Genomic DNA, 13,662 nt, shown 5'->3' with positions numbered 1-13,662 from the left:
TCAGCTTTGGTTCTTAAAACAGATAAAGTAATTATCGTAGGTGACTTTAATATTCATGTTGACGATGATAAAAATAGCCTTACTGTTGCATTTAACTCTATATTAGATTCTGTTGGTTTCTGTCAGAGTGTAAATAAACCAACCCACTGCTATAATCACACTCTTGACCTTGTTCTGACTTATGGTATTGAAATTGAGCAACTATTAGTCGAACCGCATAATCCTGCTTTATCCGACCATTTCTTAGTAACTTTTGAAGTACTGTTACTAGACTACAAAGCATTAGCCAAAAGCTCCTGCAGCAGAAACCTATCTGTTAGTGCTATAGCCAAATTTAAGGAAGAGATTCCACCAATACTTAACTCGATAGCATGTCTGCATGTAGGGGAGGAAACTTATACAAAATGTACACCACCCCAAATTGATCATGTTGTTGATAGTGCTACAGATGCGCTGCGAATAAAATTAGACTCTGTTGCTCCTTTGAAAAAGAAGAAAATAAAACAACATAGATTAGCTCCATGGCATAATGCCGAAACCCGCAAAATAAAGCAAAAGTCGAGACAACTTGAAAGGATATGGCGTTCCACTAAACTTGAAGAATCTCGTTTAATTTGGCATATTACTCTCAATGAATATAAGAAAGCACTGCGTAAAGCGAGAGCAGCATACTACTCTTCATTAATAGATGAGAATAAGAATAATGCAAGATTTCTTTTCAGCACTGTAGCCAGGCTGACAGAGAGCCACAGCTCGACTGAGCCTTCTATTCCCATAGCACTCAGTAGTAATGATTTTATGTGCTTTTTTAACGATAAAATTGTTACTCTTAGAAACAAAATCAATGACCTCTTGCCTTTGACCAGTATAGTGTTATCAACAGCTCCCGGAAATGTAAGTTCTAATAATATTACACTAGATAGTAAACTAGAATGCTTTTCAGCCATAAACCTTGAACAATTAAATTCAATGATTCTCTCTTCTAAACCATCAACGTGTATCTTAGACCCGATTCCAACTAAGCTGTTAAAAGAAGTTTTTCCATTAATTAGCACTTCTTTATTAAATATTATGAATATGTCTTTATTATCAGGCTATGTTCCAAAATCATTCAAAGTAGCAGTGATAAAACCGCTTCTTAAAAAGCACAACCTCGATCCAGAGGTTTTAGCCAACTATAGACCTATTTCTAATCTTCCGTTCCTCTCAAAAATTCTTGAGAAAGCAGTCGCAAAACAGCTGTGTGATTACTTAAGAAACTATGATTTATTTGAAGATTTTCAGTCTGGCTTTAGAACACAACATAGCACAGAGACAGCTCTGGTTAAAGTCACAAATGACATTCTAATAGCCTCTGACAAGGGACTTGTCTCTATTCTTGTCTTACTCGATCTTAGTGCTGCATTTGATACTATCGACCATGATATCCTATTGCAAAGACTAGAGCACTTAGTTGGCATACAGGGAACTGCTTTAGGCTGGTTTAGGTCTTATCTATCTGAACGCTCTCAGTTTGTACGTGTCAACGATGAATCTTCCATGCAAACCAAAGTTAGCCATGGAGTGCCACAGGGCTCAGTGCTTGGACCTATTTTGTTCACCCTATATATGCTTCCGTTAGGCAATATTATAAGGAATCATTCTATAAACTTTCATTGTTATGCGGATGATACTCAACTATATTTATCAATCAAGCCTGATGAAATTAATCATCTAAATAAAATTCAAGACTGCCTCAAGGACTTAAAAACGTGGATGACCTTAAATTTTTTGATGTTAAACACGACCAAAACTGAAGTTATTGTACTTGGCCCGAAGAATCTACGAAACAAATTATCTAAAGATATATTAACTATGGATGGCATTAATTTGGCCTCCAGTGAGGCTGTAAGGAATCTTGGTGTTATATTTGATCAGGATTTATCCTTTAACGCCCACATAAAATCAATTTCAAGGACCGCCTACTTCCATCTACGTAACATTGCAAAAATCAGGCATATCTTGCCTCAAAACGATGCAGAGAAACTAGTCCATGCATTTGTTACTTCAAGGCTGGATTATTGTAACTCCTTATTATCAGGGTGTACCAAGAAGTCAGTCAAGTCGCTTCAGCTGATTCAAAATGCTGCAGCTCGTGTACTAACCAGAGTTAGGAAAAGGGACCACATTACTCCTGTTCTGGCTGCCTTACACTGGCTCCCTATAGAACACAGGATAGAATTTAAAATTCTTCTTCTCGCCTACAAAGCCCTTAATGGGCAGGCGCCATCTTACCTTAAAGAACTCATTATACCCTATTGTCCTACTAGGGCATTGCGTTCCAAGAATGCAGGGTTGTTGGTTGTTCCTAGAGTCTCTAAAAGTACAATGGGAGCCAGAGCCTTTTCTTATCAAGCTCCACTTTTGTGGAATCAGCTTCCAGTTTGTGTTCGGACGGCAGACACCCTATCCGTTTTTAAGAGTGCGCTTAAGACTTTCCTTTTTGATAAAGCTTATAGTTAGGGCTGATTAGATTCAGCCCCTAGTTTTGCTGATATAGGCTTAGTTTGTCGGGGGACATCTTACTTCTTCCTTCTCTCTGTCTATACCTGTGTACTCTCATGTTCCGATTAACCCAGCTTCCCCAAATTTCTTTCTTTTTGGTGTCTATATACGTCGGGATCCGGAGTCATGGATGATCCTGCGGTCCTGTGTCATGGATTGCGAGTCCTGGATCTTGAGTCGTGGCTGCGGTCCTGGATCATAAGTCCTGGATGGATATCCTCGTGGATTCATCTTCTTATTATACACACATGCATTTCAAAACATTTGGACTACCTATGTTGCAAATGTATTATCTTTTCAATTTACACACGGCATCTATTGCACGTCTGTCCGTCCTGGGAGAGGGATCCCTCCTCTGTTGCTCTCCCTGAGGTTTCTCCCATTTTTCCCTTTAAACTGTGGGGTTTTCTCTGGAAGTTTTTCCTTGTACGATGTGAGGGTCTAAGGACAGAGGGTGTCGTATTGTCATACTGATATTCTGTACAAACTGTGAAGTCCACTGAGACAAATGTAACATTTGTGATATTGGGCTATATAAATAAACATTGATTGATTGATTGATTATCCTGTGCACATCGACCAATGCTCCTGACATTTCTGGCCCCTGGTCCAGTGGCCAGTTTGCCCGTTATGTAATCCATTAACGCCTGCAGCTGTTGCAGGATCAGCCTCTCTATTAGCTGTAGTGATTTTTTTCTCCACGCATGGCGACCAATGGTCACACACCTTGGGCCTCGATCAGCCTGCAGTCCTGCTGTTTTTAGGAATCTGAGTTATTCCACCCATTCCTGGAGATCTCCACACATGAGCGGTCGCTGCTGGGAGCCGCGGGCCAGAGGGACGGGGATAAGCCGCATTTCTCCCCTGTTTCATCCAGCAGTTCAATTAAAAAGAGATTTGAGGTGGAAAAGCACATTTCCATACAGGGCGTGCAACTGAAATCCTGGATGTTGGTGAGATGTGGTGTGGTGGTGTGTTATGAGGGCAGTTTCTAACAGCTATGACTTGATAGACGCAGGGTCAACTGGCTTCATTGGAGTTGACAGTGTTTGTTTTAGAATGACTAGTGCACTTATTTTACTAATTTGATCCTGAAGCACATAATCTCAATGTTACTCAGTAGAAAAATGATTATTCTTTGCATGGCTGATACTGTCTAATTAACAGACTGCATTATATTGTAGAGCTGTCATAACTACCCCCTGTATGTTCAAATACCAAGCAGGTCTAGACTGGTCCGTGCTGATTAATGATCAACTCTGATGGACATGTTGTCTCTTCATTGCACACATCGAGATTTAACTCAACACTTCTGACTATAGCTATAAAGGGGCCCTATCATGCTGATGTTCAGGTGTATATCAGTATCTAGTGTCTCTACTTTAAAGAGTCCTCTCCTGCTGATGTTCAGGTGTATATTAGTATGTTGTGTCTCTACTTTAAAGAGTCCTCTCCTGCTGATGTTCAGGTGTATATCAGTATTTAGTGTCTCACTTTAAAGAGTCCTCTCCTGCTGATGTTCAGGTGTATATCAGCATGTAGTGTCTCTACTTTAAAGAGTAATCCCCTGCTGATGTTCAGGTGTATATCAGTATGTAGTGTCTCTACTTTAAAGAGTAATCCCCTGCTGATGTTCAGGTGTATATCAGTAGTGTCTCTACTTTAAAGAGTCCTTTCCTGCTGATGTTCAGGTGTATATCAGTATGTAGTGTCTCTACTTTAAAGAGTAATCCCCTGCTGATGTTCAGGTGTATATCAGTAGTGTCTCTACTTTAAAGAGTCCTCTCCTGCTGATGTTCAGGTGTATATCAGTATGTAGTGTCTCTACTTTAAAGAGTCCTCTCCTGCTGATGTTCAGGTGTATATCAGTATGTAGTGTCTCTACTTTAAAGAGTCCTCTCCTGCTGATGTTCAGGTGTATATCAGTATGTAGTGTCTCTACTTTAAAGAGTCCTCTCCTGCTGATGTTCAGGGGTATATCAGTATGTAGTGTCTCTACTTTAAAGAGTCCTCTCCTGCTGATGTTCAGGTGTATATCAGTATGTAGTGTCTCTACTTTAAAGAGTCCTCTCCTGCTGATGTTCAGGTGTATATCAGTATGTAGTGTCTCTACTGGGACATGTCTCCATGCTTTAATGTTCAAAAAGCTCTTTATTGTTCTCATACTGCCTGTGCTGCAGCACCTCTTTCCACCCTCTGTCTGAAACCAGAGCCCAGTCTGCTCTGATTGGTTTTTGGTTAGCTCTGTTGTGATTGGTCAACCGCTTAGAGATGTCCCGCCCCTTAGGTACAATGTGTTGGAGCGCTAACCAATAGAAGCACGAGCAGTACATCGTGATGTCGCTATGTTTCGGAAGTAAACAAAGGAGTCTAATGGAGACGTTTCAGGCAGAGGGGGGGAGTGTGTGGGAGACAAACTTCCTCTGGAGGGATTTTTGCCCTTGTAGAACATTTACATGCATTAAAACCTATATAACACAGGAAAGGGAAAACCCCAAAAAGCAGAATAGGCCCCCTTTAAGGACTGCACTCACACACTCTTTGATATTTCTCAATGACAAGTGAACGATGCACGTTTTTGTTATTGTTCTTTCTTTAATTGACACCATTTATTGCATCAAGGCATGATTGCATTTTTAAACAGCTTAAAAAAGTACAAATTAAAATAACATGGTAGGATTAAAGAGCTCATATCAACCTCGATCAATATGATACAAATAAGAAAATCTGGCCTTCTGCTCATCATCGAGTTATTATATTCTCAAACACATTTCAATTTCAGATTTGAGAAAACGATCCATAGAGATTTTTTTTAAAAAGGACATACACAAAAGAAATCAATAAGGACCGATCCATCACCCAGTGACAGAAAACAGATGTTTTTCTTATTAAACAACACAGATCACCATAAACTGCATATTCCTCATCAACACATTTGGCGAAATATGATCAACAAATGCCTAGTTTTGTATATATTTGGAAAGAAAAACAGTAAATATAAGCGACAAATTAAAAATGCCCATTGACTTATTGCAGCGTTGAGTTCATTGTTAACAGACAAACTGATATGGATAATTACAGCAAATGCATCACTTTCATTATGGTCAGTAAACTTTTAGGAAACATTTTAATACAAAATTAAACTAAACAACCTGGAAATAAAATCGGTCTTGCTCTCCTAAAACTGCTGCCTATCAAAGTGCATAATGTTCGATTTTCATGACAAGAAGGCGTTTCATTTTCCGGTCAAATGGCAAATATTCCTGCCTAGCTTCATGCGATAAACTTTAGTGAATATATATTAAATCGACTATACAACAAGGTCATAAATGACTAATCTCAGACCATGAGTTTAAAGTCTCCATCCTGATCTAATGAATGACAAATGGCTGATTTCGCTGCATGTTAGTAAAAAAAATGTTAAATGCTAATGTAGCAAAAGTAGAGTCCAGCACGTTTTTTTTCAGTCCCGTGCTTTTTCGTGAAGAATGCTTTAAAGGAGGGTCGGGTTTTCTTCACTTTGCTTCCGTCACCATCTCAACAAAAAACAAAGAGACAAATTGCTGCAGCTCAGCACTCATTTCCACGCATGCTTTTATCACCAGCTGTCCGACATTTAGGCCGTTATAGTTCCAGAAAATCCAAGTTGACGCAGATTTTTTTCGTAATTCTGAAAAAAAGCATTTGCTGCCATTCATCCAAACGAGTGGGATCGAGCATCCTTCGCAGTCCACATGAAACTTTCATTTGGTTTATAAAAGTTTCTCTGTTCATTGTGCCTGATATATCAGTGTGGTGTCATGTTACGCACGGCTGTCAATCACCCGACACCCTTAGGGAGAGATGAGAGTCTATGCTGGGAAATAATCCTTAATCAGATCTAGGGCGGCAACTACAGATCCTTTTCATTATTAATATCTGCTGATTAAATGTTAATGTTAAAAGTTAATGTTAAAAGAGATTGACTTGAAGGTATTATAAAACAAAGCAAAACATCTCCATATTTGAGGGACGGAAACAGCCTTTTATGCAATTTTTGCATTAAAAATGACTTTAACAATGAATCAATTGTCAAAAGAAGTTCGGAAATATCTTTCTATGCATCGTCTTATCACTGCAGCTCGAGTCTGATCTTGTGTCAAGGGAACCTCAACTAGATTAACTGGTTAACTAGTTTCATGTTAATGTTCAAGATAGGTTTGACAATATCAGGCTTGTAGGTCATTATTAGAAAACAAAATGACAGATGTATTGCAGAATGATTGAGCCGTAGTTCTTATCCTCTTCACCGTTCGACCAGTAGTCAGACAAGTTCAGGTCATCGGATGTAGATCATTAGGAGTCAATGAGGTTTTAGGGGTCAAAGGTCACAGATAGGCCTCCACTCGCTCCCATGGCTGCATCTCTGAGAAAAAACCCTCGCACAGCCCGAAGCCCTGATCCAGAGTCAGAGGAATCGCCTGCTCCTCTTCCTTAATGTTCTCCCAGGGCACCACCTCCTCTGGGAACAGCGTCGACGTCTCATCGAACTGCTGCAGGTGTTGATGATGATGCATCAGCTGATCCTGGTCTGGATGAAGCTGCTGCGGCACGTGGATCTCCCCGATACTGCAGTCCAGGGACGCCCCGCTCACATCCAAGTACCCGTAGGGTTGGTGGTGGTTCAGGTACTGGTTCCCTAAGATGTCCCCTCCGTTGCACCACCTCCCCGGATGCTGCCTCCCCGGCAGGGAAACCTCCATCTCACAACCCAAGGCGCTCAGTGCCGTGTTGATGTCCAAATCCTCGAAGGTGCTACAGTTCCCGCCGAGGACGTCGTCGAACACGGACGCCAGGTCGAAGTCGCCCCTCAGGATGTCCGCTTTGTGAGCGTCCGTCGCCAAAAGAGGAGACTCCGTTGCCCTGATCAGCTTGTCGCTCTTTGCCGGTAAGTGCTTCCGTTTCCCGCCTTGGTAAGGGCAGACGTTTTGGACGCTGTGATAACTCAGTTTGCTCTGTCTGTGGGAGCCACTATTATTGTTATAGCTGTTAGCAGACATCCTCCTGCGTTTGAAGATGCCGTTGACGAACATGTCTTCGTACTGCGGGTCGATCTGCCAGAAGCCCCCTTTCCCCGGCTCGTCTTTCTGCCTCGGGACCTTCTTGAAACACTTGTTGAGGGACAGGTTGTGCCGGATGGAGTTCTGGGACAAAGGAAACAAAATGAGGGAATGCAGAATATTGATTTGTTTTCAGGATGGCAGTGAATAAACTGAAACATTGACTGTAATTGAATGCATTATGTCAACAGATTTCACAAAACTGTATTAGGTTGGTTGAAAGCAATAATATAAGTTTAAATAAAAACGTTTTAGGTTCAACTTAATATTATTGCCATGCAGGTATTAAAAGAGGTAGATTTGTGTTCAATGTGCAAAACTAGGGGGGTTTGCAGGACGGACAATATAAAAAGCTTTGAATTATCGGCCGTTTAAATTCATCCTTTAAAAATAATACATTCGTAAGTGGGTGTGTGTGTGTGTGTGTGTTGGGGGGGTTGTATTGTTGTTTGTATGGGAAAGCAAATGTACCTAATGAGGCTTTCTAGAAACAGGCAGCTCTGTGCATTTCAAACATGATCAGCTGTGCTTAGCTGCCATCTCTCTCAGGAGCCCTCATTAACACACACACACACAAACACACACACACACACACACACACACACACACACACACACACACACACACACACACACACACACACAAAAACACACACACACACACACACACACACACACACACACACACACAGAGTGCTTTCTCCACCCCATCACCGTTCCCCTCAGACAAAAACCCTATGAGCGCTCTCCTCTCTTGGAAGATGGAAATTTCTCTTGCATTAAGGATTACTTGTCATTGAAATTATCAAAGGGCCCAAATTAGACTCTTATCTTGTGAAGTAGAAAAAAAGAGGGGGACATGCTGGACGATTTAAAACGCACACTGCATCTGCTGGTTTTTGTTTCCCCACAAAAGAAAGGCATTGTCTGATGTCCTGCAGACAGATGTGGGAGAGGTACAGATCTTGTAGTAAAAATAGAAGTACCAGAGTGTAGGAATACTCTGTTACAAGTAAAGGTCCTGTATTCAAAATGTTACTCAATTAAAAGTAGAAAGGTATTGGCATCAAAATATACTTAAAGTACCAACATGTAAAGTAGTCATTGTGTACAGAATAATATATATGACATGTTTTATAATGATTGATCCTGAAAGTATTCTCAAAGCTGGTAAAGGTGCAGCTAGTTTGAATGACTTTGTATACTGCAGGGTAGCTTGTTGATTTACTCTAGGTGGAACTAAAGTCTGATTTAACACTTGATTATATTTCACATCATTCATCCACATCTGTAAAGTAACTAAAGATGTAGAATAAATGTAGTGGAGTTAAGTACACTATTTGGTGGAGTTTAAGCAAAAAATTGAAATACTCGAGTACAATACTTCAAAATTGCACTAGTACAGTACTTTAGTTATGTTACACTACTGCCTGCAGCATGGTGTGTGATGGTGGGGATCTATGCCCACCCTCCTCTCCCTCACCTCGCCATTTGTCTGACTCATCAATAATACAAGAGTCTCGGTTACCTGCCAGCTGGGCTCTGCGTGTCTGTAGTAGCAGAAATTCTCCGTGATCCAGTTGTAGATTGTGGACAGAGTCACTTTGGGCTGTTTGCTGGCCTGCATCGCCATGCAGATGAGGGACGCGTAGGAGTAAGGAGGTTTTACTTTAGGGTTGGTTTTGTAGTCGACCTCTGCAGGCGGGCTGGCCTGGATGGGGATCTGCGCGTAACCGTGTCCTGGATGTACGCAGTCTATGAAGCGCGGTCCCGAGTCGCTGCCGGAGGTCACGGGGCTACCGAGGTACAGAGGCATCCCGGTGGAGGCAGTGTCCCCGGCGGGGGGGCTGGACGGAGAGTCGGTGCCTCCTCTGGGGAGCCGCTTGAGGAAAAGGTCCGAGGACGGGCAGCCCGTTCCGGATCCGTTGGGTCGCTCCGGGTCCGCGTTGATGATGGAGAAATTCTGCAGCCAGTGGAGGCTGGTGAGGCTGTCATCCATGGGGACTGAGTCCGACCCGGTGGCCTGGTCTTCCGGGAACAACGCCAGCCATTTCTCCTGGAACTTGTTGATATCGGGGCTTGTCAGAACCGGCATCCTGTCTGTTTTACGCACGGTGACCAGAAGATCTTCAAATTGGCATTTAAAGTTCTCTTGAAGTGAATGAAAAAAAAAAAGTATTGGAACGAATCTAAATAGACCTTGCACTCAAATCACCATAAATAAAATAGGTCAAAAATATTCCAAGAGAGCAAGACATTAATCCCAAGAAATTGCCAAATGCTGCGTAATGTCCTTACCTCCTGTCATGCAGCCTTTCAGGAGGAGACTCTCTTGTGCACCTGTTGCAGTGCTTCCTCTCCTCTCCTCTCCTCTCCGAAGACTCAACGCATCCAGTGTCTGCGCAACAAGTGCAGAGGGGGAGGGCTAATATCATCCAGCAGCAGCAGCAGCAGCTCATATGGAGGAAAAGCAAGAAAAGCTCCTCTCAGGACAGATCCATGCCCACTGTTTCTCATCCAAACGCCCGGCTCTGTGTGAGTGTCTGTGGGAGGTCAAGACGTGAGAATGTATGCAGGAGGTTGTAAGATAAGTCTCATAAAGCCCGAGAGACTGCCCACCATCCCTTTAAACGCCTGAGGGGGTTTCTGATTGGCTGGAGATTTGCTTCAGCAGCTCTCTCTCTCTCTCTGTCAATCTATTCATTACTCTCACTCTTACTCTTACTCTCACACACACACACACACACACACACACACACACACACACAGACACACACACACACACACACACACACACACACACACACACACACACACACACACACACACACACACACACACACACACACAAACACACACACGCGCGCGCGCAGGTTTTAATCGTTGTTTTTTCCCGGAAGTAGGCTGAAATATGACCTCCGTTGCGCACGTCAGCCCCCCCCCCCCCCCCCCACAGGCGCGCCACAAGTCCCGCTTGGAACGCACTTTTGCACCTGCAAGGAGAACAGAACACTTTAACTGATAAGCCTGTATTTACCATGCCTTTTCACAGTGGGTGATTGTTGTTTATTTTCAACCGTGAAAAGGCACATGTTGATTGGTTATTTGGAAATGTCCGTTTTTCACAATTGACTTTAATCTTATAGTTAGGCCTACATTTGCACTTCAGTGGATTCAAACCAAGAAATGTACAACTTTTAGAGAGTCAAGTGGCTCAATACTGTTTCCTGGAGGCTGTAATATAGACATCTGTTGATTTATAATCCAATAAATTGATTAAATAATGAAAATATCAGAAGAGATTGGAGACCACTATGAAGCAGCATGAAATGTCAGCCATACACCGTGTATTACTATTTGCCTTGAATAAGAGTGAAAATGTGCTCAGCATTTCATTTAGAACAACTGTGATTACATTTTAAATGTCCATCTGAAACTATCTTTTATCAAGACCATCTTAGGTGGCCTTTTTAGCTAATGCAGTGTAATCAAATTTGAAACAATAAATACAAGTAAAAAGTGGTTTTCATTCACAATACATTTGAATATATTTGATATACACCAACACGATCTAAATCTAATTGTAGGCTATTATTGACTGGACATGTGGAATGAATGGCAGAGGCAATGTGAATTATAATGAAACAATGCCACCTAGTGGATTCATACAGCATTGCAGCTACACCACCAATAGAGGCACCCGTCAATTGGCGTAACACCCAGCATGGAAACTGAATGTGAGAAAGATGTTCTACATTATGTTCTCTCTTTATGTAGAGGTACACTTAGACTGCATGTCGATGGGAACCAGTGTTCAGAATATACATCATGTTCTTCATATAAGGGATGCACTGGCAATTCATGTCTTCAAAGCCTCATATTCCTCAGTTTGCTGTGTTTATGGCCAAACAGGGAATGCAACAAACTATTTTAGTCGAAAATATGTAATTATTCTATTTAAGTTTACTTTTTTATAACCAGATGTGTCATGCTTTATTTGTTATTCTATTAGTGGTTTGCAGTGGGGTAAAGTAACTACGTACATTTACTCAAGTTGTGCTTAAGTACAATTTTGAGTTACTTGTTCTTTACTTGAGGATTTAACTTATTTCTACTTTGTACTTCTACTCTTCTTCAACTTGAGGATATTAACAAAGTTTAAACCCTCTGTCATCCTCTCCAAACAGATTTTGTCAACATGTCTGCTGGGGTTAAAGATTTGGAGAGTGGATGCTGATGAGGAATGGCATTCAGGATTTAGGATCAGGATGGATGACAGCGACAAAGCAGCGACACTTGAAGAACCAATCAGGCCAGCTGCTGCATCCTGTTGAGGAGGAGGAATGGTTTTTAAAATGTCTCCAGGTTTGTTCAGGTTCTTGACAAAGGGTTAGCCGGTGAGGTGGGTAAATGTTTGATCAGCTGGTCTTATTCTGGCCAGGCTCCCCCCGTTCCTTCAGCAGCAACTAGGCACACATACAGTGAGCTATACAGAAGGATTGAATGAGGACAGCTATGTATTTACCGGTTAATGGTAACCTTTGGATTCAGTCATAGTCATTACATTTAACTATTGGGTTAGACATGCTAGACATTTGTCATTAACATGTGCAGAGATTAAAGGTCTTACATATTGCTTTTGTTACTTAAAGCATGTTATTTTCCCAACGTTTAGTTTGACTTTGCCTCATAAGAGCTTCAATTTAGACTTTCTTGCCAAGAGTTAGACGAAAAATGCAATACCAAATATATTTGAGTTAACAATATGAACGCGAGTACTCGACAGTACTGATTTTGAATAATCACAATTTCTCTGAAGACTACATTTAGATGATTAACTTAATGAATGACTTAGCAACGCCTAGAAGACTACACTAACACTAATATTGAAATCAACTTGAATACTAGCCTTTTCAGAAAATATGAATTGGCAAAATGATGTAGACATTTCAATTGAATCACATTTTTATTAAAGGTTTTCTGTTTTTGTCCTTCCTCTTTCTTCTCCCTACATTTTGTTATTTGTTGTACAATTTATTTGTCATACTAAGAACTTTACTTACCGCTATTCTTAATTTAAAAATAAGAGAAACAGAGAAACTGGAACATGTGAACTCCATTTATTTAAAGTTTCATACAGATGAATGTACAGACATCTTCTCATCTAACTCTCAGCAGGAAAGGGAATACATGTATTTTCAAAAATGTCAAAGTTATTATTTTTTAAATTTGCCCCAAAACAATGTTTTTCAGGGTTGTGGAGAACCTGTATTTCATTGCTAAACGTTCTTCCAACTTTAGGCTCACAGGTGAATGTAATACATTTTAGTTACATAACTATAAACAGCCTGAACCTGGCCTTCAAAAGAAAATGCAATTTAAAGGTGGGGTATGTAATTTATTTCAGAAACACTTTTTGTTATATTCCATGGAATGCTCTTAACATCCCGATAGCAATGAATATATTAAATGCTTTGACAATAAATATATAAAAAAATGTCATCTGTGGAAGCCGCGGCGCTGTAAAAAGCACGACCAATAATCTGAGCCGGCCCGGCTAAAATAACTGGATGGCCTACCTGCCTGTCAGCCTTCCATCTGTGCACAAATGTATCTCGTGCCCTCATTGGTCATGTGCGCGTTCGTGTGTGTTGGAGGAGGGGCTCTGTAAGGAAGTCTGAAGGAAGGGGCAGTTTTTTTCCGGCTGTGTACTTTCAAATTCTAGCGCACTCGAGCTGGTTCCTCCAAAATGACCTGCCCCACCTTTAAGATTATGGACATTATCTTTAAAAGCTTAATTTGAGTCTTCTTTCCCAGTTTGATCTGGTTTTAAAGCTCTTAATGGGTAAGTGATAGTAAGCGGTGCCCATAATGACACAACAAGAGCTGTAGGTATCATAAAACTGAAGATTCTTATCAAGAATCAACCAATCATAATTCACACTGCAGAGTACATTTGTATTGGCAGACGTCCAAGTTTCGGTTTGATGTAAAAACATGACTTTATTACTCTGGATGTC

General features: G+C 41.1%; 1 protein-coding gene across 1 annotated transcript; it reads right to left on the bottom strand.

Moving 5' to 3' along the window:
- Positions 1-5,138: 5,138 nt before the first annotated feature.
- foxj1b (forkhead box J1b) lies at positions 5,139-10,192 on the bottom strand. Its single transcript, XM_079658989.1, has 3 exons — positions 9,941-10,192; positions 9,171-9,793; positions 5,139-7,727 (listed from the first exon to the last, which is right to left on the bottom strand). Exons 1-3 carry the CDS (start codon positions 9,948-9,950, stop codon positions 6,912-6,914), a joined length of 1,449 nt encoding a protein of 482 aa, XP_079515115.1. The 5' UTR covers positions 9,951-10,192; the 3' UTR covers positions 5,139-6,911.
- Between the last annotated feature and the right edge of the window lie 3,470 nt (positions 10,193-13,662).

The sequence above is a fragment of the Notothenia rossii genome, assembly GCF_949606895.1.
Source record: "Notothenia rossii genome assembly, chromosome: 11".
Taxonomy (NCBI): Eukaryota; Metazoa; Chordata; class Actinopteri; order Perciformes; family Nototheniidae; genus Notothenia; species Notothenia rossii.
The sequence above is the reverse complement of the archived record's forward strand: the minus strand, read 5'-3'. Positions and strand labels throughout refer to the sequence as shown.

What these genes read in the sequence shown, in the direction of transcription:
- foxj1b (XM_079658989.1), bottom strand. An exon ending in ACGCAGAGCCCAGCTGGCAG is followed by an intron (nt 7,728 to 9,170) that starts GTAACCGAGACT and finishes CCTTTGTCCCAG; the next exon opens with AACTCCATCCGGCACAACCT.